The sequence below is a fragment of the Leptosomus discolor genome, chromosome Z (assembly GCF_034619465.1).
Source record: "Leptosomus discolor isolate bLepDis1 chromosome Z, bLepDis1.hap2, whole genome shotgun sequence".
NCBI classification, from domain to species: domain Eukaryota; kingdom Metazoa; phylum Chordata; class Aves; order Leptosomiformes; family Leptosomidae; genus Leptosomus; species Leptosomus discolor.
The window spans coordinates 64,248,101-64,273,706 of NC_141419.1; the positions used below are offsets into that span (position 1 = coordinate 64,248,101).

At 41.2% G+C, this 25,606-nt stretch overlaps 1 protein-coding gene across 1 annotated transcript in view; it reads right to left on the bottom strand.

Annotated features, from left to right (window-relative positions):
• Positions 1–10,591: 10,591 nt before the first annotated feature.
• Positions 10,592–25,606, bottom strand: part of DOCK8 (dedicator of cytokinesis 8) — a 77,468-nt gene continuing 62,453 nt past the window's right edge. Inside the window, exons 35-46 of the mRNA XM_086479207.1 lie at positions 24,605–24,763; positions 23,718–23,818; positions 23,068–23,260; positions 18,300–18,443; positions 17,284–17,415; positions 16,370–16,504; positions 15,747–15,836; positions 15,090–15,326; positions 14,323–14,466; positions 13,168–13,274; positions 12,104–12,271; positions 10,592–11,449 (exon numbers count right to left, since the gene is read on the bottom strand). Of these exons, the coding sequence (XP_086335333.1) occupies positions 11,386–11,449; positions 12,104–12,271; positions 13,168–13,274; positions 14,323–14,466; positions 15,090–15,326; positions 15,747–15,836; positions 16,370–16,504; positions 17,284–17,415; positions 18,300–18,443; positions 23,068–23,260; positions 23,718–23,818; positions 24,605–24,763 (1,674 nt within the window). The 3' untranslated portion in view covers positions 10,592–11,385. The remainder of the gene's footprint in view (positions 11,450–12,103; positions 12,272–13,167; positions 13,275–14,322; positions 14,467–15,089; positions 15,327–15,746; positions 15,837–16,369; positions 16,505–17,283; positions 17,416–18,299; positions 18,444–23,067; positions 23,261–23,717; positions 23,819–24,604; positions 24,764–25,606) is intronic.

Genomic DNA, 25,606 nt, shown 5'->3' on the forward strand with positions numbered 1-25,606 from the left:
AGACCCTCCATAGACTCCCTGTAAAGCACCAAAGAGAGAAACTGACTTCAATCTAAAGTAACCCTGGCAAAGTTCAAGAAGAGAGGAGGATGAGGATGGCAGTGTGTCCCTACTCCTCCACAGGTGGGAGTGGTGAGCGGCGGGATGATGCTCCCCACCTGGACATGCCCTGGCTTGGGGCACTGCCACTGGCTGTGTCACCCTTGGAGATGCCTGTGCAGCCCGCACTGTCCACCCAGGGCTATGGGAGTGAGTGAGTTTGCCTTGCTTAGACCAAGCACCAGCGAGAAGCACAGAGCAGGGAATAGGTGCTTTTGTAGGGATTTTCCAGCTCCCTGGGGTCTTCATTTGGTACCTGCTCTGGCAGGTAGGAGGGCTGGAAACACCGTTAACATTTAGGAAGAAAAATACTCACCCTAAAAAAAAAAACCAAGCCCACCTATTTCCTTCAAAAAGCCAGGTGCCCCAGGTCCGTGAGTACGTAATCATGAAGTAGCATGTCCAGAAGTAAAGGTAATACTCGAAGAGAGAGAACACGCTGTATTTTTCCGTGACCTGGATCTGATCCAGATGAATATTGTGTATGCTCTGGCAGAGTTTTCTGTGAGATTTTAGGTTGCACACAATACAGATAAAGCCTATGCACATGTAGCACGTGTTAAAAACAAGAAGGACTTACGAGAAATCATCCTGCCCAATGTCATTTTCGGTGCATTGAGCAGGGGCTCGGGCAGAATGAGTTCCCATGGACTCTCAGGTGCCATCCCTCTGGGTTTTAACACTCACCGTGCCCGAGACCTGTTTTGTGTTGAACATCCCGCACAGCTTACTGAGGAGCCACAGGGCTGCTAGAGCATGAGGGTCACATCAGCAGCCTTGGAGACTGGAAGTGCACCTGAGTGCAGGCGACCTGGGGGCTAAACTTAGATGCAGGTTGCACCTACTCTGCTCCCAGCTGTGGCCCATACCCTGTCTGCAAATGTGGAAAGCAGGGGGATCAGACATCCCCTCTGCTGCTGTACTGGGCAGCAATTCTATGCCTAGCTGCAGCCATAGAGGAGCACAAAAGGCCTTGGATATCTTAGATGAGGTGCCTTAAGTCTTCCTCTAACTGGGATGGGCCTCAATGTCTCCACAGCAAGCAGCTCCTCAGCAGGACACAGTGGGTGGATAAGGCTGAGGCCAACTCACTTTTTGCACAATGCCCCCACTCCCCCCCTTTCCCAGCACCCCCAAAATCTGAGGTGCTGCCAGTCCCACAAGGCTCACAGCTCCAGGGAAACCCCTGAACCCACAGCGAACTTCATCTGCTTTGTTGGGGTAGTGGAAACAGCTCTGCCCTGTAAACAAAATAATCCTCTTAAAATTTTATGAACAGAATAATTCTGGTTTTGCCAAAGCAAACCAGAAAGTTGAACCATTCTTTCCATAGGAAATGGCAATACTTTCCTGTGCCTTATTTTGTCCGTTCTAGAAATACTACTTACCTGAAAAAAAAAACCAAACCAATGCATTTTTACCAAAAAGAAGCTTTGGCTTGTAGGAAGTGGTGTTCACAGCACCTGCCTAAGCCTGAGCAGATCACTAGGACAGCCCCTCTCCCCCTCAATTCCTTCCTGCCTTTGTGGGGTCTTACACAGAGAGGGGCTGAAAGCCGCCAGGGCTAGGCTGCTGGGAGTATCTCCCTTCAGGGCCTGAGGTGCTCTTCTTCATGCGAAGGACGCTTTGAAGTGCTGATTACTGCCAAGCAGCTGCTGTTGGTAAAGCTGATTAGCAACCTAAAGAATTAAGAAAAACCCAATTTTAAAAGCACTAGACCTTTGCTGTCCTGAATATTCTGCAAGCCATTGTGAAAAGCAGGGGTAACACATTGCACTGGTGTGAATGACCCCACGCAGTGGGCATGGCAGATGAGAGTCAGATTAATCCTCTCTGCTGGCAAGCCTGTAAAAGACCAGCTTTTCCTCTCTGTGTATCTACTGTTCTGACTTGCTTCTAGGGAAGCAGTGGTTTCAGTAGGTGTACATATTCACTCTTTTCCCATCTTAGCACACGACTAGTAAATCGCACCACATAGCTTGTTTCTGAGCACCAGCTGCAAAGGAAGGATGTTACACAAACACAAAAGAAAGCAGAGCATATTTTCTGCCCTGGTTCAGGACTCGCATCAGTGCCAGCCTGGAAATAGTACCACATGCTCCCCTGTTAGTCCACAGTGAAAGGAAATAATGCAGCATGGGACTGAGTTTCCATCATCTGAATTTTCTGTGCTGGAGGGTACATGTTGTGTTGCTGTTTGCCACACATTGTCTTGGATCTCATCATTAGGCCTAAGGATATTTGAGGCATAAGACGGTTCGTGATTTGTGCATGAATGCACAGGAATGCAGCTCCAGAAATCATTTACTAGACTAAATGTAGCACTTGCCTTTTCTCTTATCTTTAAAGAAGCACTGTCTAAATACTATGCTCCCCAAGATTTGACCAGCTCTAATAAGATAGAGGAAAACTTGCTGTAACTTTGCCTTCTAGATTTTATCTGCCTTTTATCACTGAAATATTGTAAAGAGTGCTTGATTCTTCAGAGCTCTCAGACCTTTATTTTACCACTGAGCTGGGTATGAGAGGCCACTGGAGTTTAAGCTGAATCAACAGTAGTATTTCCAAGCTTAGTCTCCGAAAACAGCTTTTGTTGGATTTGATGTCTCTCAAGAGTTGTCTAAGAGATTAATATAATAATGGGTATGTGCATACAGTAACTGGAGTCTAGAACTACATTGGGGAATCATGCTAAAACCTAAAATTATCCCCAAAGGTCTATTCGAACACCTGTTCTGGGGAGGATGAGCAGGTCCACATGCCAGTTCATGAGAGGGAGAGCTGACTTGGAGGAGTTCGCAGGATACCTGTCTCGCATGCCAGCACAGGCGGAAAACATTTCACAGCACCCCAAGAGCAAACTTGAGACCCATGGTAAAAGACAAAAGCAACTACTATAGGAAGAAAGCAGGAGATAAAAAGCTTTGGCAGTTTCTTACTGGAGCAAGGCATTTGTTAAATGAACTCCCAAAATTAGACTCAAGTTGGTGTGATCATAAATTTGTTCATGTTCACCCCAGGGAATAGCAGAATCAGGAAATTCATGACCCCAGTATTTGCTTCCTTGATGCATGGCGCCTTGGAGGAGTTCCTCCTTCATGGTGGATTTTGGTCGAACAGCAGGAGATACATAGGACCTGAGGGACCCTTTGAAGGACCCTTGCATTTTACACAAAAGACATTTGGAGTTTTCTTTCTATCTTTGTACACTGAAAATTCTCAAATTAAAATGTGCTCTGTGCCAGAATTAGGCTAGCAAGAACCACTTTTACACACGAACAGGTTTGTTTACTTTGTATAAATGATGATTTGATTTTTGTGACGATGATTTGATTTCATCAAATTCATTAGTCAACTGTCCTCTTAGAATGGGGTTTCTCAACCTTCACCCTAGTTTCGAATTCACAAGGATATTTTAACTGAGACACACGGTACTTTTTTTTTGTTTTAAATATGATTAGGATATGGAGGGCCTTGACTGGAAAAGTCCAAGTGAAAAAACTTGTTGTACTTGGGCAATTTGTTGAGAAGGGTGGTCGAGCTATATTCTCCCGTTTTTCTCACCTGCTGACTGACTTAACAAATAAGGGCCCATCTGATAGTTCTTCAGTGACAACTATGAACACTAAAGGTCTCACCTTGACCAGTGATCAAGCTGAAGAACAGAACAGATTCTTTGTTTCTGTTTTGCAGACATCACTGTGAAGCTGCTTTGGCAGAGTTTAGGGAAAGTTTTATCTGTTCTTGAAATGCATGCCTTGCTGATTAATCTGTGATTTACAGTGCTGGAGGTGCGTGTAGATCCTCTCTCATAACTCACAGAGATTCTTCATCCTGAAGCATCTGATACTAGCTGCTGCACGAGTAGGAAACTGGATGAGCTGAATGGCATGCCAGGTCTAATAACACTATATTTATGTTTCAACAAACTCACGGCTATCAGTGGAAGTCTTCAGCCTTCAAATGTACCTCCTGACAACACAAGCTGGCACAGACAGTAAGTACGGATTTCTCCATAAACTAAGATGACCTATCGCTTTGTTTTTGCCAGACAGAGGCCTCATCTGGGATCTGGCAGTTGTTGTATAGACACAGGTACCCTGTCACTGTTTCATACCATCCTGGAACATATGAAAAGTCCCTGTTTTTAATGCATGATGTGCAATTCTCCTCTCTGGAGGCAGTGGGTGCGCTTTGATGTTTTACTGAGGCAGAGTGCTGCTGAGGATTCAAAAAACTGCCTTAATCCCCAAAGCATTTCTTGGGTTTGGGCATTTTTCTGCCCTCCTTCCAGCAGTAGCATTGAGCAGCCCTCTCATTGACACATGCTGGCGTGTCCAAGCTCTTCTGCGCAGTCCCCACGGTGCTCTCCCGCCGCTGTGCCTGCAAAGCTGTGAGCCACACCAACACCTTTGTGGCCACTCCCTCCTACACTGGACTGTCCTACTCAACCCCTGTGTAGGTTCACAGAGGCTGGACACAGGGATCTTGGGCGCGGGGTGAGTTAACAGCAGCATCCCAGCGAACAGAGATGGGAACTGTCTGAGGGCAAACTGCTGAAGTTAAAACAGAGCATAAAACAAGATCCAGTTTTGCAACTGTCTTGGTTTGAAAAGACAGGTGTCTGTGGAGGAAGGCAGGAGCCTCCCTTGAAATGGAAAGTGCAACCCCCTTCCCTCCAAATTATTATAATTTTGAAATTAACGGGCCTTCAGGCAAAGATATGGGGAATAGGAATAACAGTTCTTTACTAATACATATATATATATAACACAAGGCAGGGAAAAACAAACAACCCACTGGTTTACACTGACAGAGTCAGGAATACAACCTGACACCCTGTTAGGGTGGCAGTAGCAGTCCGATCAGATGCTGGCTGCAGTCCTCCTGAAGTGATGGGTGTAGTTCTGTGGAAGCAGCGATCAGGTAAAAGAGTCTGGTCTTCCTCCGAAGGTCCAGTGGTAGGTAGGTAGCTCTTGTCCTCTGGAACTCCAGTGGGGGGGAAAAGCTCCTCTGGGAATCCAGTGGAAGAAAGGCCGCTAGGGTGTTCAAAATCTCCGTTTTTATTTGGCATGGACTGCTTGGCTCCTTCCCCCCCCTCCCCGGGCGGAGCATCTCACAATGGGATGGGGAGTCGTGAGGCAGTTCCTTGATGGGCCATTAACAGGAGATAGCCCAGGAGCGAGTTATCGATGGGTCAGGCCATAAGGCCTTGTTGTGCCCAGTAACAGGAGATAGTCCAGAGGGGGGAGGCAGGGAGCACCGCCCCACCTGGTCTCAACAGCTCCTGAAGATGGTAATAGAATTTTTTTTTTTTTTTCCTTTTGGCACATTTTACACTGTAACCCAGGACAGCAACCACGAATATTGTGTGTTAAACGGTTTTCCTTATCACGTTGTGGGAATGATCAGCAGTGAAGGAAAGCTTTGCTGCCCTTTCTAGGAAGATTGCCTCAATCAGTGAACCACTGAGTGCTGGGACAGCAGCTGGTGCTGTGTGGTCAGTGGCCCAGTAGTGGAGCCTGGCTCATGAGCAGGATCCCAGTAACTGCAAAGCCACTGGTGGGTGCATTTGGGTGCATCCTCCATTGGTTAGTAACAGAGAAGATTAGCAGTGAACCAAAACTAGCAGAAATAACAGGACATCCTGCCTTTGCTCTCTGTTTCCTCAAACTATGCCTGTCTATGACTGTATTTCCAAGCTGAATAGTTTCTGTCCACAGCATCCCTTTTGTGCATAGGCCATGGAACCAGTGGTCATTCCTGGTACCCGTTACCACAGGAGGCATATGGGGTTGTGGCACTGCTCCCAGGTGGCCTGGATCCCATGCTGGAAGTAACAATCCCGCCACTTAGTCTGCCTCCTTCAAAGGAGCAATGGGAAGCACAGTGTGCCTTTTGTCTGTTGCCTTTGCCATTCACCAGTTCTTGACAGAAACTAGCAAAATCCAGGCAGTCAGCATTAAGAACCAAAACCAACACCCCAAAATTCCCCTCCAAACATAAGAATATTTTTATTAGAAAAAAATAGAGTTTTCCCAATTTTATTATTATTAATTTTTAATCTTTTGTGATTACTTTTTGCCTGATAGCTTCCATTAAAGCAGAGCAGCCCTCAGTTTGGTGCTGAGTGCCCCACATGGTCTAGAAAGTGAGATACATTCAGCACTTTAACCTGCCCTTAATGCCATTTCCATGGTACTACTCCCTTTGTTCCCCGCAGTGTGTTGTGTTTTCAATCTTTTGCTGATTGCATATTTATTTCTTTATGGATGGATTTCTGTCACTCAGCTGCAGCCTTTGTCCTAGGCTGCAGAAGGCCTTGTGGACAACTGGGTTTCTCTACAACCTGAGCTGAGCAATTCTTTCTACAAAGTCATGGAGGACTAGTTTTATTCTCTTTAACTTGCCACAAATTACATGAGTTTTGTCTTCCTGATTTAGTCAATGTTGAAGTCTGGTACATAAGCTGACATCTTTGAAATATTTTAGACCCCATTGATTTAATATTATTCTCCCAATGTTTAAAGCTGGCAGCATAAAGTTACAGAGAAATGGCATCCTTCCAGGATGCCAAGAAATCTCCAACCTCTGAGGCAAGCACTTTCAGCTTAATTTTTGTAAAGCTGTTCTTGCTGGTAGCTCTTCCCCTTCCCTTCCCCTTTCCTCCTTTCCTCTTTCCCCTTTCCCCCTTCCCTTCTCTTGCCTTGCCTTGCCTTGCCCTTCCCTTCCCACCCCCGCCGGAAAAATGCCGGCTTTAGGTTTGAGCTTTAGGTTTGAGCCCAGCATTTTATGCCTTAACTCAAGAAGGAACACACTCCTTTGGGAACACTTCCAACCTTTCTTTGATACCTGAGAAGGGATTGTTGATTTCTCTCAAAGTTGAGCTGCGAACAAAGGAAAGGATATGGTTTTGTGCCTGCTTCCTTTCTTCACTGTTTATTAAGTCCAGACACACTTGTTTGCTTGACGTATTAAGATAGCTTTCTGGCACTTTCAAGTTCTAGATATAACAGCAATGCCAACCTTGCTTTTTCTGTTTTTCCACAGAGCTCTCCTTGGGGATCAGAAATTTGTACTGACATTCATGTTTGGCAAAGTGAGAAATGTGTGATAGAAAATCTTCCCTTCCAGCTGTTTTACAGGTGTTTGTTAAATAGCACAAGACATAGTCCTCCTCCCATCCAGCTGAAATACCTTGTCCCTCTGGCTATTACAGTTTAACTTTCTTTGTAACTTGGATTTCACCAGTCCTAGTAGACATCCAATTCATATTTAGAAACATTACATGAATAGAGACAGATAGGGAAAAACCTTATTCCTGTAAAAACGAACAGTTCTAAAAGAAGTATTAGATCCACAGATAGACAGAAATATAAAATCTATTTTATATCATAGGAAAAAAAGTGTGTAATGATTTAGAGCATTTACATTTAGGTATCTTTTTATTCCACACATTTGGCATTTAAACAAGCACATACCAATCTTTCCTCTCACAACTGTTTCTATCGAGAAGGTATAGAGCTTATAAATAGTGCATCTGTGTAGTTACCGGGACTAAACGCACGCTTAGCCCTGGACATCACAGCATATGCTGTGTAAATTCATGAAGGAAAATTTAAAAAACCCACAAAAGAGTGGAATTCAACTTTGCATGTTTTTTCCTAAAGGAAAAAAATTATTTTAAAGGGTGCAAAGCACCAGATTGCTTAGAACAGACAAGCAGAACAGAATGTTACAACTTTCAAGGCTTTCTAAACTAATCCTAGTAAAACTACTATTGAGGGTCTTTGGGGTTTTTGTTTGTTTGTTTTGATCAGCTAAACATTTAGTTTGATGTTTTCAGGAATTTTTACTGAGCAATATGGAGTGACTTAATTGTCTGCAAAAAACTTCATCAAGGTTAGGTTTTTTTATTCTTGAAAGACTTGGAAAACAGTTTTTGAATAAAAATGCTTCATTTAAACCAGTCCCTCACTGAGAACACAAGGAGTCACAGAAACCTATTGAATTCACTATGTCAAGCACTTAATCAATGCCAGATTTTACTGTTACCTCACCGGACACTAACCAAGCTCTACTGTGAGTGTGCATTGCCTTTATTAATGTAATCAAAAAGGACTTTTTCCACAGAGGTCCCTTCTCCTTTCAGTACATTGATTAGACCACAGCATTACCCAGCTTGAGGTGACTTACCAAGACCTGTTGATTATTTTTTAATCACTCTGCTTAACCAGTTTAAAAGATGGTTAAAACATAGTCAGCTGAGCTACTCTCTAAATTACCCCACTCCAAATACAGCACTAATGGCAACACCCTATGAACAGTCCTTGCATGTGTTCCTGTCTACCAGAAGGCAGCAGCACTGTAGAGCAGTAAAACACATTAAACCACTGTTATCGTGTGCTTCATTTTCATAACAAACATTGCTTTGAGAGATTATAACACCTTAAAGAGTCCTACTAGCTGGCTCTATGTCAGGCTGTTCACTAAGCTTTAATTCCCCTTTCTGAAATATTTGAGATGATGATACTTCAAACAGACAACAAGGAAAATAAAAAAAAAGGAATTAAAATGTTCTCCTTCGTTTTTCCAAGTCTTCATACCGTGGGAATCTCTGGACCAGGATGGGTGCTGGTTCCCCTGTGACCTAACTAGCTTGAACACACACCACTCACCCTACCTAGTCTTCAATCACCCAGGTGGTGTGTCGTTCAAAAACCAGGCATATTTCTGCTCTATGCCTACACACCAGAGGAAGAAAGGAGGGCATTACTGTCATTGAACTTCCCACTGCCATTTTCACGGACATTGAATGAAAAAAAGAAGTTAGGAAGCAAGTTATTGCCTGTCACCCCTGTAACAGACACAATTTATCCTAAAGATAGACTGATGCCTTCCCTGCCCAAATCTCTGTGTTTTTTTTCTGAATGATGCTTCTACAAGGAAAGGTTCTTCCTACTGAAATTTTCTTTCCAGCTGGGTTCTATCAAGGTTTAAGGTGCAACACAAAGGCACTTCTGAACATCCTGTGAAACAGTCACTTTATTGCAAAATGAGTATCAGAAGGTAGAAAATTTACATTTCACATAGTTTAGTTCTTGAAAGAAATGTATAAACCATATTTTATTTGTAGAAGGGACAACATGAGCTACAAACTGAGGGCGAGACTGGCCAACTGGTGCTCAGCTTGAAAAATGTGACTGAGGAGTCCTTCAGTATTCATATTATCCTGAGTATTGTTTCAGTTCAAGGACCACGTAACATGAAACACTTCATTACTGTTACCTAGTATATTGTGCACCTGTAGGGTGGTTTACCTGAGGTTTCTGTTATTTAGGCTGTAAAGGATAAGCATCTTGTAAACAATGAGGTTGGATTATGGGGTTGATAGATGACAGTATTCTGACCTTCCTCCCGAACAGGCTGTTAAAAGCAATAGGTAAGGGGCTAGGTTCTGACAGGCAGAGATCTCATACCTTCAGAACTTTGGGAAATTAATCATCTTTTCAGCTTAGAATTGTTTCAAAGCAACTCGAATACAGGGAAGGCAGTCCACGGAGGCATCTTTTGCTTTGAGCTTTTTATACCATTTGCTTTGGATGTGTTCACTTTAAAATCACAGAGTACTTACTCCTGATTATTGCATTTAACAATCCTATGAATAAGGAGGGAAATGCTTTCTTACACTCCACGTGCTGTCTAAGTACAGGGTTTATTTCACCTGTTTCCACATCTCATCTTGTTAATCATCCATGTGAATCTTCTACATAGCATATTCAAAATCTGACTCACTCAGATGTCAATGAAGTGCTGGGAAAATTCCTATTATCAAATGGCAAGGCTGCAGATGACCATAAAAAGTCAAAATGTTTCCACTAAAAGCAGCAGCCTCAATCTCCCTTTCAGAGCAAAGAGGCTGAGAAACACATGGCATCAGCTCTGAGAAAGTTCACTGTGGTTTTCTAAAATGATGTACAAAGTTAAAACTTAATTCCACTGTTTCATTTAATTTTAACATTACATTCTGTGTTTGGGCAAATGGGACTGGTTACTTTAACCAGCATTAAACTGTGATTTCCAAAACCCTGGAAAGGTGGAGGGAAGGAAGTAATATTGAGGGATGCTTTCACGGATCTTTGTTTCAAAATACAAACATTACATGGTAAGCATGGTCACAATACAAATTGAGGCTCTGCCACTGCCTCACTAAATGAGCTCCAAAGTCCTAATCTCTATCAACATCCTAATCTGCAAAATTGTAATAATACTTCTTTACTTCAGAGAAGTGCTGTAAAGATTGTTTAGTAAAATGTTTGCTAAGGGTTCAGAAAATATTGTGCACTAGGTATTATAATTTATGTGCTAATTTCTTTTAACCTGCAGTAAAGCCTGAGTGAAGTACTTTGTAGGAAATCCTCACTGTGTGCTTCTATAGTTAATTTTAGATAAGGCTATCTACATAAAAGCATTGTATAGTAAAAGAATCACTCATAGCTTAGCAACTTCCTTTTAAACTATTACTTGCTGGCTCTGCTAAACATGTCACTGATTACCAAGACATCCAACTGCATGTCACACAGTGATCCCTATACTTAGAAAAAAATTAGATGATCTGTAAGAATTATTTATTGCTACTTCTTACTTTACAAGCTTTGGTTGAGAAAACTTATGCAGAACTCTCCCTGGAGTTAAGAACCATGATAGAAACTGGTGACAGAAACTGATCAAGGAAATTACTGTTTCCTACAGCTTCAGCTTAGCAAGCACTGAGCAGGGGACCATGTCCCTCCTCCCTAAGATAGCATCTAAGCATGTGATTAATTTGCAGAATGTGCTCCATTGCCAAAAGCACATGGATAAATTGCTGTCTTGGAAAAGGATCATAAATAGACATAATTTGTCAGCATCCCTTAGACACGTTATTTGGATTCACGTGACACTGCAACCAAACCACACAGAGTTCTGTGTCTATTAGCTAGTGGTGACTGACCTCAGGCCACTGACTACTCTAATGGTCCACTGCTCTGCATTATGTGATTATTTTACAGTATATGCAAAAGTATCTAAAAAGCACCCTTCTCCTTGCCAAGCCCTCATGAGATGTGGCTGATAAGGAGTCATCCCCCAATTTTCATTCAGTGATCTTGTGTAAATGTTTTTCTGCATGCTGTCCAGAAAGTGCACATGCCGTCTCATGAGAGATTTCCGATTTCATAGATGTTGAATACCCCACCACTTCTGACTTGCAGCATGAAGCTCTTCCTTGGCCAAAGCAGCTAGTCCTTAGGTGCTTTGTGAAGAAGTCTGAGCATCGTATTTCCTAAAACTGTGATTATGAAAAGATTCCCTGCAATGAAATGGATCCATAAATAAAGCTGGCAAATGAAAAGAAATCCAAGAAATACCTGCCTTGTGAAAATGAGCAGCTGACAAATCCTCAGCTGAAACATGTTATGTGTTGGCAGGTCACAGGCATATTCCTTCTTCTGCTCCCACCCCACACTGGACACAGTGGCTTTGTGAAGAAGCGTATATTCATAAGTAAAGAATGTAGGTTAGGGCTCTGCTGTCTCGGTCACGGAACTAAACCAGATTATGTTACCTGGGAGTGAAAGGATCACTTTTACTTCATGCTGGCTAACACCACACGGTGCCATGTGTTCAAAAGAAACATATACCTGTTCTACCTTCTTCCTGGCTTCAGATGTTGAAGAAATGGCAAGATGTTTCCAGTATCTTTTCATTAGTGAGAGGAGAAAGTGTCTTCTCTAACATTGCATCAAAATGACTTAAATCCCCCACCCCAGGAATAAGCAGCTTGAGAAACACAGTTAATACTACATTCAGCTCCAGTGGAAGTCAGCGGACTTCTTTAACCAAGTATGAAGTTGGCAGCGTATATTATGGCCTGGTTTTAGCTGCCAGTAAAACTGCCTTTCTTCCTTGCAAAAAAGAACATCTTTTTGTATAGCTACAACAGATAACCATGCCCTAACTGTACCTTGTGCTATGGACTTTCACTACAGGTTTGTACAGCTCTGGGATCTTCCTCTCAATCATGGGCCTAAGGCTCTCCTTCAGCTTCTTGTAGTTCTTTCCGAGCTCTAGCTGATATTCCCTCTGGTCAGCAGTAATAAGGCGCTTGTTTTTCTCCACTGCTTCACCACACCTAGGCAAAAGGAAAGAAAAAAAGGCATGATGTGTATCACCTGCTTCTGTCAAACTCCTTAACTTTGTGTTAGGTATTCTGAACGGCCAAGGATCCAGCTCCTCTGGGCTAGGCATTCCTCTAACAACTTGTCAAGTCCAAAATGATAATGAACTAATAAGAAATCTCTGTCTTTTCCAAGTACACAAATTGAGATGGTATTCTTAAGACATTCAAAATGCATGAGGGAGCTAATAAAAAACCAAGTTTAATGACTGCAGAACACTGATCTACCTGCCTACTTACTGTAAAAAGACTAACAATAGCAGAGAGTAGAGGCTTTATCTTCTGCATAAGGCTCATTTTTATTTAACTCAAACTTATCCTTCAGGAATTATGCTTTGTTTGGACTAAGGAGATTAATATCTTGCTATGTGAGTACGCTTGTTAAGATTTGCAAGCATGTCTAAAGCAAAGGCCATATGTGTCTATCGCTACCAATGTATCTGCTTGACAGATAGGGTCAAATGTTTTCTTACAAACAGCTTACTACATAAAAATGTCATTTGATTAAAAACAAAATCAGGGCAATAGTCTGAAATGCTTGATTTCTGTAAAATATCAAAAGATAAAACAAATGGAAGATCTTAACTTCTGCAAAATTGGTTTGAAGTGTTAACATTTGTTCCCATTTGGGATGCAAAGCCTACCAAAGCATTGACCATGAAGCACAGATTGCAAGTCTGGACCAAGTATCTAAAGCATGAGATGCCAGGATTCATGACGCTAACTTCAATAATTAATTACGCAGTCATATTATCATTACATTATTGTGATTATTTGCTTTATTGATACAATTAAGCATTTCAATTGTGTTTTACTCACAAAAGTAAAGTGTGAGTAAATTATACACTCACCTCATTATAAACTCTTTGAAACACAACCTCAGCTTGTTGTGATGGCGATAAAGTTTGGGGTCTGCTGGAATTTCAGCCAGGAACACTTGCGCTACCTCTAGCGGTCCCTTATAGGAATAACACAGGAAAATGTCAAAAACACCTACTTAGATTGAAAACAGACCACACGTTTGGTTAAACTGTTTGTTATTTCATGAGAGGAATTATGAAAGAAAAGAAAACTACACATAGTAACCATAACAGGATGAGGTTTTGCTCCTTCCCCCCCCGCCACCCCCCGATTTTTCCTTTGGCAAGCGGAGTTTTTGCCCACCACATTTTATCCTCTCCTGTTTTTATTTCTCCTCCATCCCCACAAAAAAGGGAACAGTAAAATTCTACTCAGCAGAGAAGAGCTGGGATAGCTCTACTGCCAAACCCAGTTACATGAGAGAAACACAGCTCCTCTGTGTGGCACTACAAGGCTCCAGGGGAGTTAAAATAAGCCCAGCGCAGAAAAGGACCACTCTTTCCAGAGCTTACAACAATGTGTTACTTCAGACTAGAAGCTTTGGTTGATGAAAAATCTGGAGAAATTTGGAGTATTTAGGCTTTCAGCGAAGAAACCAAGCTCTGTGAAACTGCCAATAATGCCAAGTTTTCTCTCAGTTATGTCTTCATTCTTTCATTTTACTTTTTTTAAATTGCCTTTTTTGTTAGCAGGCATATTTATGTTATAATTATTGCATCTCAACATTCTTATGGGGCACTCCGGTCTTGACTTCATGTATTTTCTGTGAAACCGTGAGTTTGTGGTGGTCTCACAGCAGAATTGTTATTATTATTATTATTCCCACTTCCCAAGGATATACCTGGAGTGAACAAAATGGCTGAGACAGCTAGTGTGCTAGAATTGCAAAATCCTTGGATGCATTCACAAAGCTTCTGTGAGTTTCTGCACCTACAACCAAGACAGCACTTCCACGAGAAGTTTCACCAAAAGCATACCTAATCAACAGTATTCATGACTAAATATCAAGGGATGAAGTTTAAATGCACATTGTGACTAAATGTGGCTAGATGTACTCCTTCCAGTGCAAGATATAACAGTGAAAAAGAAAGCACAATGAAAAAAGTATGCAGAAACTCTCCATCTGGCTTATTTGGACCCCTTACCTGATTTACAGTGGCTCCAACTGAACCCTGCAAAACCATCTGGAGCATTTTGGCATCTGGTGGTTCTTGGTTGGTGGCTGCAGTTAGTTCCTGTGTTTTTTTCTGCATATCTTCAATGGCAACTTCAATTGGGGTTAAAATAAACTAATGGAAGTGGAAGAAAAGATGCTTCATTACCTGAATCATGCATGCAGTTGACCTGCTCTAAATCTGGCAATACCACTATCATTCTCCCGTGCCAAAAGCAGTAGTTGTGAAACCCAGAAAGACTGTTCAATCTAAATGTCATCTTGGTACATGCTGCATCTGATCCAAAGCTCTTTGATATCTTATAATTTGCAAGAATAGGATGTGTATCTGACTCTCTGTTCACATAAATTCATTATTATTCGAAGTTACTGACTTCATGTCTGAAATGGTTTTGCACTTTCTACCTTTATAAAGCTTCCCTGTCTCTAAACTAGCTCGCAGCTCAATTTAGGTCTTTGACCATACTTTATCAGCTAGGAGTACAGTTATAAATAAAGCTCCATACATCCTCCTACACAGCATTACAACTAGGAAAAATGTACACTTGGCTCTCTTCTCCATAGTAAATACCCACCTTGCATTTGTCAATCCATTCTATGCAACTCCTATTTATGAGAGTAACATATCTGAGAAATTCAGCCTTCTTTTTTTCTGCCAAGAATAGAATTTTAAAATCTTCCCACCCAGACACTCCTTCAGCCCCTGAGAAATTAGATCTGTCCTCAAAACACAATTACCTCTTCTTTTTGGATGACACTGATTCTAGTTTTGATATAGGGGAAAGCATGCATTGTGGTTAGGATGGTGTTCCTCTTGTATTGCTCGCTAAGCTCTCCTCTGGGGCGCCCATCCATGGTGAAAGGCGTAGTGTACATGAACCGACAGAGGCTGAAGTTCTTCTCAAAATAGGTTACCCTGTCTTTCATCTCATACTCATCAAAATATGGCTCCACAAAAGTAATTTGTATGTATGCCTGAGAAAACAGGGAAGAACCATTACAGTACTTTACAACCTAAGAAGTGTAAAAGGAATGGCATATGTGAAATATCACATAGTTCACATTGGCTAAGCGTGGTCTGGAAGAGCACAGAGCTGCAAATCCTTCAGGGCTTCTTCTCTTCTTCAGAGATGCCAAAACTTGCCTCTGGGGAGGGCACAGCTTAACCCTGGGAATCAGAGCCAGAGCAGGGACCAGAGATCAGAACTTCTAATTTCCACACTCTGTGACAAGCTACCAAATTAAACCTGTCACAGACGCTTTAAGGACATCCCTGGGTGCAGAGATGTCTCTGGGTGTCTCAATGTCTGAGCATAAAAGTTTCAAGGGGATCCCCCTCTCTTCCTTTCTCTTCTGTGACAAAACACACAACACTCTCAGTACTACTTTCTCTACCTTATTGGGATCCAGCTTTCTTTTGTCTACAGGAGCAGAGTCCTTAATCACTTCCACAGCATCCTCCCCAAAACACTGGCCGTAAAATCCCTGGAAAGGAAACAAAATTATCCTAGAATGTTTTTAGTCCTTAATACAACGCTAATTATCTGTATGCGTCTAGGAGAAAGGAGTAACCATGATAATTTCTGGGCTCTGTACAGTCAGTATACTGCTCATGAAACACAGCTGGCCAGGGTAAGGCATCTTCTGACAAAGACCAGTGTGAGTTGCTCACAAAAAAGCAGAACTCGAGGTAAAGCAATCAGAAGGGAACATTGCAGTTCTGTGAAAAAGCTGAAAAGATGCTACCAAAGCAAGTAGCTGGCATGCTCAAATCAAATAATTCAATATATTACAGGCCTGCCCATAAGAGACACAGCCTCAAGAGAATGGATCACTTTCATCATTTAGCTATAAAAAGGGCTACAATGGAAGGGATACACACAAAGGAAATAATCTGTGGTACAAATCAGTTTGTTACTGATTTTTATATAGCAATAATACTATTAGGATTGTGCGGGTTTGTTAGGAAGTATAACATAACATTGAAGATCATATTAACACAACTTTTTTTTCTTTACCTCTAATCTGTGAGAAATCTCAGGAAGTTTGGTAATTGCAGGCTCCTTATAAACAAATTCCTGTTCATCCAAGTCCCCAAATTTTGATCCATAGAAACCAACACGGAAGTAAGTTCCAAACATTCGCTTTTGACCCTAATCAATAAAAAGAGGAAATTTAGAATTACTTATTTTTTTATGTCAACATTGTAGTATTTGGATGCCCTTTTTTCCCAATTTATGTATAAGAAAACTCACTAATGCCACATTTTCCCTATTTCAGAGCCAGTTCTATTTATCACCAGTGCTGACAGATTAGAAGCACATATTCATGAAGGAAAGCATAGAAATTAAGGGGACATTTGACTGACATTTAACAAAATTTGGGCTAATCATGAAGTGACTTTTGCAAAACAAAATAATTTATTATTTTTAATTCCATTAGATACACGTTAACAAAATTAAAATTTTGCAATGAAAAATGGTAAGAATTGGAAACTGACTAGATTTAGCAATAAGATTCTTCTGGAGAAAGAGATAGAAAGAGGCAGTGTCAGCACTGAGAATTTAGCCAGGCTTTTGTATTTCTTCTATTTTATAACTGAAAACAATAGTTAATTGACAATAAAGTTATTTTTCTTAAATAGATGTGGCCAGGTGGAAGCATGCATGTTCTTATTCTAAGTTTGACCTGTTCAGCTATTTTTCCGTACCTCTAAACCAGTTTTATATTCATCTCTGCTTTTTCCTACAGAGAGGATAGAGCCTCTTTTCACAGTAACCTACCCTTTGTAGGTAGACCAAAGCAGACGGAAACTTTTGTTAGAAAAAGGAAAAGGATCTATTTCACATGAACAGTTTTATTACCACTAGTCTTAAACAAACAGTGCAACCCAGCAATGTGTTTTGCTAGCAGTGTCTTGCCTCACGAGTACCTTATTAATAATGCTGTCAAAGGCCTTCTGTAGCTTGCTGTGTGTCAAGGTAAGCTTCCTGAAGTCTCGATGTGCTTCCAGTATTGGGATGACGATTTTGTACACCTCATTCACAGTTTCATACAATCCCCCCTTGGGAGAGAAAAAAAAAGGGAAAAAAAATAGGAGAAAAGACATGAGTCCTCATGCACTCTGAAAAGAAACTAGATCTCCATTAATGGCCTGGCTGAAAAGGGGATTTATGGGGCTCATTTTTTAATCTTCTGTGTTGCCTGTTTTAGCTTTCTAAAAACTAGTAATAGAGCCGCAAACAACAAACTGGATTTAATTCGGATCTCTGATCTGTTGGGCTCTCAAGCCCAAATTCCTGTGTAAAGCACACGGTTTCTACTTAGGGGCTAGAGAAGTTCGAAATGCAGGTGAGCAGAAGGAAATGGATTTGTTTAGCATGTATAATTTAGGGGAACCAAAGCTGCATTTGGACAAAAGGAACCGAAATGATATCTTCAGAGACGCTAAATCATATATCCTCTTCAGCACTACAGCAATATGATGAGCTACTTGAATATTAACATCATGACTCTTTAGGTGGCATGTGTAGATTATGAGGCTGGTGATTGTATGCTGTGTAAAAGCACAGGAGTAACTCTCATATACTTTCTAAAATCTATAGTTTAAGCAAGATCTTTTTCTTAAATGTACTATCCCATCAAAATACCAACCAAAAGGTTCATGCCTGGGACAATCACTTTCTGCTGATGCTGACTGTAGTCTGCACAGTAGAGGTGGATATATGGCTAAACTAGGCTACCTGAAAAGCCTTGCTTAGCCAACCTGGCTGAGGCATGGCTGGGTCAGCCATCGAATGTATCTGCCTCCTGTTGTTTGCAGTGGGGCAGATTTGTGGAGCCTGGTTTAGCAGTAAGACTTTGTTTCCTCATGTGCAGGAAAATAATCTATGGATCTGGCCCAGACACACCCCCCTCCATTTCCTGGTGATTTTGGCCCTCACTTACCGTGCTGAAGAGCTCTGCTGCTTTTTCCAGCAGACCTACCAGGCCACTTTCTGAGAAATACCTCCCAGAACATATACCATCTTCATCTGGAGACAAAACATCATCTGAAACAGCAGATTCTTCCAGCACATTGGATGAAATGTTCTAAAATACGTCAGATCAGAGAAATCAGAAGCCTAGTTCAACAGTCTATCATAAAGATTAAGGCAAACCAGTTTCAACATATTTACATGATGGCAAGAAGAATGAGATTACAAAGTGCAGCCAGGGGATACACAGTTAAATTCCATTTAGAAGCAAATGTAACATCATAGATCACCACAGACGGCAGATCAGGAGTTCCACTACAAGAATCCTAAATTTCTTTCTTGCTTTGGGTTTAAAAGGCAGACTTCTGTAGGTCGCAAACTGCCCCCCCATGATGGCTGGATTTCCGTGGAGCTACAACCAATGTGCCCTTCCCGCTGCTGGTGCCTAGGGGTGGGAAATTCCAAGCTGCATGCCGGACCTCCTGCCACCTGCTTGAAGAAGTTGAGCTTTCAAGTTGTTTGATTTGACTTTTACAAGCAGAGGAAAAGTAGGACATAGACAATGCTGCTCTAAAAACTGCAGTAACTGAATGCTGCTCCTCTGTTTCAGCCTCTGCCATATTACACCTTGATCCTGCAGAATTTACCTGGTTTCTTTTTAAGAGTTACTGATCTCAATGTGTGTTTATAGAAAACTAGATAAAGAATACAGTGTCAGTCACTCTTTGAGATTCTAGACCATGAAATAATGTGTCTACAGTTCTTCAGGATCCCTTGGAATAAATGACATTGAGTAGAGTCAATATTAAAAATTTTATAATACATAGAAATACATATAAATGATCATTAAAATATGTGTACATACAGTATGGAACTAGCACATGTAACTTTCAACAGCAGCAGAAATGGTAAGCTTCGATTTGCTAGTAATTAAAAGGAGTTAAACTAGTGTCATACTGTCTCACTTCAGCAGAAACTGGCAATGACAATCTGTCGGAGTGCAGGATAGATGCCCGCTGGCTAGCTAGCCAGCTCCTTAAAGACATCTTTATAAAATGCCAGAGACACTGAGGGCTGTTACTATTGATGAGATTTCAGATAAGGAATTGGCACCACACATCACTAGCAACATGGGACTTTCCTCCTTAGGTTTTGCAGATGTAGTTACTTCTCTATGGGTGCAATTTACTCTAACCATGCTGCTGTCATAGTGTCTAGGCACATCATGTCAGCTCCACTGGAAGGACGAGCACAAAGGACAGGACAGCATTCGCAGGAGTTAAGAATATGTCTGAATTTCAGCCAGAGTGAAAACTGCAGCATGTTTTAGCACACCCATGTGTACTTCTTACCCAACAGTCTCACTGAAGATAGTGACTCCGACCAGAGTTGGCCTCCCTGGCACACACCTCATACAACTGCAGCTGAGGGCAACTCATGCTGCAGCTCAGTTTCTGGTTTTCCCTTTTTGTAACAGTAGCCATTAAGGACTGTTTTCACAGAATGGCATGTGGCCTTTAGTGGCTTTTTTATTTTTTGTAGTAAAGGGAAAAGAGTCCAGAGGAGTGATTTATTTATGAAAGAAACCAAGAAAGTCACAGACACCTTGCCTTTAAACCTGTAATAACTAATGGTAGGCATGTATTTCCACGTTTCACAGTCCATGCACACTAGTAGGAGAGAGCCTTCATGATGTACTCCTGGTGCTTGCATGGTCTTTTGCAAAGTAGACATGCCTCACCCACCTTTTGCCTTGATCTACCTTTCATATTGAAGAATTTTACACATCCCTTGTATAATAAAGGCAATATATAAGTTACCACGTATACCATCAGCAATTATTTAGGACCTCACCAGCCTAGTTTTCTTTAAGGAAAAGAAAAACTTCTGTAAAATAAGGGGCTTTACCGTGATCCCCAGCCCTTATCACCACGTTAGATACAGGGTAGCCTGCAACCTAGATCCCCAAAACAGCACAGTTGAATTAGGCTACTGCTGAGGCTAATTAGCCTTGTGCCTCAGCAGGTAGACACATGCACTAAGTCCTTGTCTGTGGTAGTATAAAGTGTCTTTCAAGTCAGTCCATATGCAATTCATACTCTAAGTCCACCTTACCACTTGCAAAGGGCATTTAGTGTAAACACGAATTAAGTTCAAAAGGAATTTCATTGGAAGTGACCCGTTCTGATTTTGAGGGACAGTTTTGATTGCACAGAGGGAAGCATACGCAGTTTTGTCTGGCACACTATAAGGAAAAGTGTTACTCTACTGACAATCAGTTTTCTGGATGCTAACAGAGTCACTGCAGCAGATCTAGGTCAACTGATTTCACCCTTTGCTTCCTCATTTTACTCATCTTATTCTGCTCATGTAGAATATTCTTTTTTTAATACACATTATTATCACCCTCAACCAAATGTGTATCACCAATACCAGTTCATTTCATATCTAAGCTAAATGAAGAAATAGGCACAGAAAGAGTCAGTGAGTGAGATATGGAATTCCAGGTGAAGCTGAGACAGTTTCAGCAGTGTTTCTCTCTTTTAACAAGGTCATCTGAACAAGACCTTTACAGGTGCTACAAAACACAAACCTGTTTGTAAAGAATGGGAACTCTTCTCTCGTAAGTCTTTGTAAAAATGCAAAGTGTTATTGTACGTTAATTATTGCTATTGAGCAAACTGAAATTCAAAATTACGCTGTCAGATAAAGAGTTGTGTAATTTGGTTTCTGGTCACTAATGCATTTTATTACTTCTCTCCTATGGAGCAACTGTTCCTTTGACAAACACGTTTACACAAGCATTTTGACGAGAGAGATTGATTTGTTGCTTTTAAACTTTAAGTTTTTGCTTGCCTAGTGCATTGTAGAATAGTATTCAGTTCTCTAAAATAACTAGAAATGTACCCATTCACGGCAGTCAGCATAATCTGGGGGCAATGAAAGGAGGAATTGCATTAGGGTTAAGTGTGTGAGATTACAAGCATTCAAGGCAGCCTGGGAGCAGGATGACATTGGGAGGGATTTCACTTGTATCTAAGTGATGATAGTTAACAAGTAGGTAGAAAAGAAGAAAATGGAAGTAATAAATGGAAGTTAGAAGTTAGGAAGTATACAAAACTGATAAGGAAGGCAAAATGGCAGAAATATAAGTCCATGGCCAGAAGTTCAGCCAGCAAAAAAAGTATATACAGCTATCTTAAGAGTAAATGATTTTAAGAATAATACTAGTCCACCACCTGATTGCTAAGGTGGAATTGCAAATACTAAAGCCTAACGTACTAAATTCAATGCAAAGTGCCAAGTAGTTCAATTATGTTCACATTCACTATTCTGAAGGGAAAAAAAAAAACCCAGGTGGTCTGATTACATCAAGGGATGACAAATGTACCAACTACTGGTGTTAGCCATTTCAAAAATCACCTGGACCATAAAATGTGCTCCTCAACAGTTTAAAAGAGCTAAGCAAAAGGGTATTGAGGCAGTGAATACTGAGTTGTCAGATGTTTTAGAAAGCTGGGGAAGTTCCAGAGGAGGAAATATGCTTTGTGGACCCCATTTTTTAAAAAGTAAACAATATGAGCAGATAGTGGTAGATCTATCAGTCTGCATCCAGGACAAAGTGGTGGAAATACTCATAGAAAATATTACTAAAGAAAAAATTAAAGGTATTGTAATTAATCTGAATCAGCACCAGACTATAGAAACCTGATACTTTTAAAGATATTACAACCTCATAATGGCAATAATGCCCAAACAGTAGATGCCTCTACAACATCTGAGTTGATTCTGCAAAACATTTCCACTAATTAGTTGGAATGATTCCTAAACATTGCAGCAAATACTCTGTAAATGAACAACGGTCTTCATTGGTCTTCAAGAATAACGGTAAGGGAGGAATCATCAACACAAGGGAATATTTTAAGGGTTCAGCCATTTCTATTTTCAATAATGTGTGAAAAAAGCAGTAAAATAACTGAATTTGCACATGAAGTCAGTTCAGGTAAGGGTAACCAAAACTGCATAATCCAATAAACTACATATAAATGTCTGCATTTCAAAATGTCTAACTCTAACCACAAAGAGTTATGCTTTCATCTATGTGACACAGAAAACAAGTGTAAAAAACAAAATGCAAGAAAACTCTCTGGAAAAGATCAATGTATTACTGAGCAAAGAGCTCAACAACGCCAAAAGAATCTTTGGAGAGATAAGCTAAGAGATAGTTCCCAGGCTGAAATAACTTAGAGGACATTTTTACTTGACTTTGATGTGACTGTATATAGACTATGGTGATTGTGTCATTCATCAATCAAAACAGTGTTGGTTGGTAACTGGAGGACAATCAAAGGATTGGAAAACATGCCTACAAGAACTGAGTAGCTCCAATTACCTAGGTTATGAGAATGAAGTTTGAAAGATGCATCTGTCACAGTTGATGAGTAACAGCCCCAGAAAAAGGCACATGACAATAGAGGGGTTCTACTTAGCAAACAAGAGATGACAGTATCCAACTGCTGGAAATAGAGGCTAGAAACAGCCAGATACTAAAGTTCCACTTTTCATCAGTAAGCATAAATCATCTGAACAACCTACCAAAAGTGGTGGTGGATACTCTGCCAGTGTAACTTTTCCTCCCTATGCATGCACTTCTACTCTGCTTAACACAAGAAGGAATACACGCACCAGAACAGGCCACCCCAGCCTTATGTTGTCAGAGTCTGGGAGCCTTTTCTTACCTGAAAGCTGACACTGCCCACTGGGAGATAGTTTCGATCTTCAAGCATGCTGAGGTATTCTGCCACCAGAGCTGCAGCATGGACTAGACACATAGCTGCTTCTGTGTAGCACTTCCTCTTCGTGTGCTTCTCTGCCATGTTCTGCAGCCAAGTCAGCCTCAAGTCGGGTGATGTCTGATATCCTTTGGCAATTCTAACAACACGGGGCAGAAAGGAGGTGTGAACAATCATTTCTCCTCAAATAACAGAAAGAACCTTTATAATTCTCCACCTGGACTGAATGGAAGGAGACATGTCTGTTTTTATTCTGTATGATTCACTAAGCACAGGACAAAAAGAATGGTTAAGTAGGGGTAGGCAGGACACACAGGGGCTATAAGGGGAGTAAAACTTCTGAACCTCAGACTCTTCAGTGTTCATCAGTCCTTGACTCCCATCCTTGCCAAAGCCTATGCCCACTTCCCAGTGGCACTGCTGCAACATGCTCACTCCCACACCCTAGGTCTCCTGTGACAGATCAGCTGTGCTAAAGTGGAAACATACACAAACAGGACAGCTAGAGGGTTTGTCCGCAGCTTGTCCCTAAAATGCACAGTTCTTGTGCTCACCTCACTGCAGAATTTCCTCAGTAGCAATTCTAAATGGTTCACCTGTACATGAGATCCATAAGCATCTCCGGATCTTCCTGAAATTCCCTCATTTTCACTGTATCTGACAGGATGCTGTTTAGATTACACAGCAGCTCCTCTACCTGCAGTAATACAAAGATCAACATGCATTTCTCAGATGTTTATTTTTTCCCTTCTAAAAAAATAACAGCATCTGTACCAGATGATGTTCCTCCCTTTTAGTCCCTCTTACCCAAGGAAATAACAGGATGCTGAATTGCTGCAAGATATGTTTTTCCAACTCTATCCAATGCAGCGAAGACTGCTGACATGGCAAATTTTATACACACATTTAAATTAATCAAAATAAGCTGGAATCCTTTGATCTGTTTATTTCTGAATTAACCCCCCCTAAATCTATGTGCTAATGGAGTTCATCTTTAGTTGATCTGTGATCTGATAACAAAGCAGATGGTTTTGTGTCTTCAGCACAAGCTGAGCTACTGTGAAAACTTCAGCAAAGCACCTGACAGTTGACTGAAATGTTTTTCATTACTTCTGCACTGCCTTATGAATTGACAAAGGGAAAGAAGTTTCCGTGACGCTACTTGTCTGAAAATGTAACGGATCAAATTCCACCTTGGGAAACTCTTACAGGGTACAGTTCCTGCCAGGGTCTAGAAGAAAGCTGCACATGGAGCTAAGAGATGATTCTCCTGTAATGTGATTTCAGTGGAACTTCAGTTTATTCTATGCAATTAGGTCCTCTACTTCTTCCCTGCTTATTGCTGTGTTAGAAACAAACTCATGCAATAACCCCTGCATCCTCAGTTTCATTGCTTTGGAAGACCAGGATCTAGGACTTGCTCCAAGTACTTTCCTATGTGAAAGCTCCTGATAAAATCCACAGATGTCAGAAAAGATTTGACCTGAACGGGAAATGGAGTTGCTTGCATATCTGCATCTTCCTCTGCATAGGCTAGGATGGTTCGTAAGGACCGTCGAAGGAATTCCTCATTAAACTCCGGTGATTTTCCAACCAGGGAGGCTAGTGACATGGTCACTTGCATCTTCACTCTTGCAAAATTCTTTCAGAAGAAAAAACAAAACCATGATAGAATGATGGCTGCACTGCACCATGAATATCAGCTCACATCTGTATAAACAATCAGCTCACTACTGTATAAACAAAACCCACTTTCTCCTGCCCACACTGATTGCATTAAACTCACTGCTCACATGAGTGGCCTCTGGTGCATCAAAGTCAGTCCTGTTTTACCTGATTAAGCCAAAGTTCCCCAATTCTGACATGTCTGTGCTTTGGGGCAAGAATGTTCCTTGGAATACATATGTTTGCTTGAGAGAAGGGGAAGACAGAAGCATCTTTTTTCCCCTCTGCACAGGTCAGTGGGTGTGTAGATCAGGCCACCCAGAGAGGAGAAGAAGTGGAAGCAGGACTGGGAAAACATTCTCGAAACAACGCTGGAAAGAAAAGCCTCTGAGGACTTCACCTGGTGATGCACTAAGCCATGCTGATCATGGTGTCTGAAAGGCACATTTTCCTCCTGCAAAGCCAATGCTTTTTACATGTTCAAGGCTTGTAAAGTAATAATTACGGAAGAAAAAGCTGTGCGAGATCAGATGCTATCCAAAATGGTAATGCATGGACTTTTATGCTGGGACATTGTGAACCTACACGCATAACATACGAATTTTTGCTGTGTATGTGTGGTAAGAATAAAAGCCTACTATTGAGACCAAGGGGCCAGTGAAGAATTCCCATTAATACAAGCATACAGTAGTTCTACTGAGGTTGTAATTGCATTAGAATAGACCTAGTCTAAGTTTAAGTAGTTCTCACACAGGAGTGGAAAAAAAAACATGACAAAATGAAGAGTATTGCTTATACATTGTATAGTCCTTGCTCTCAA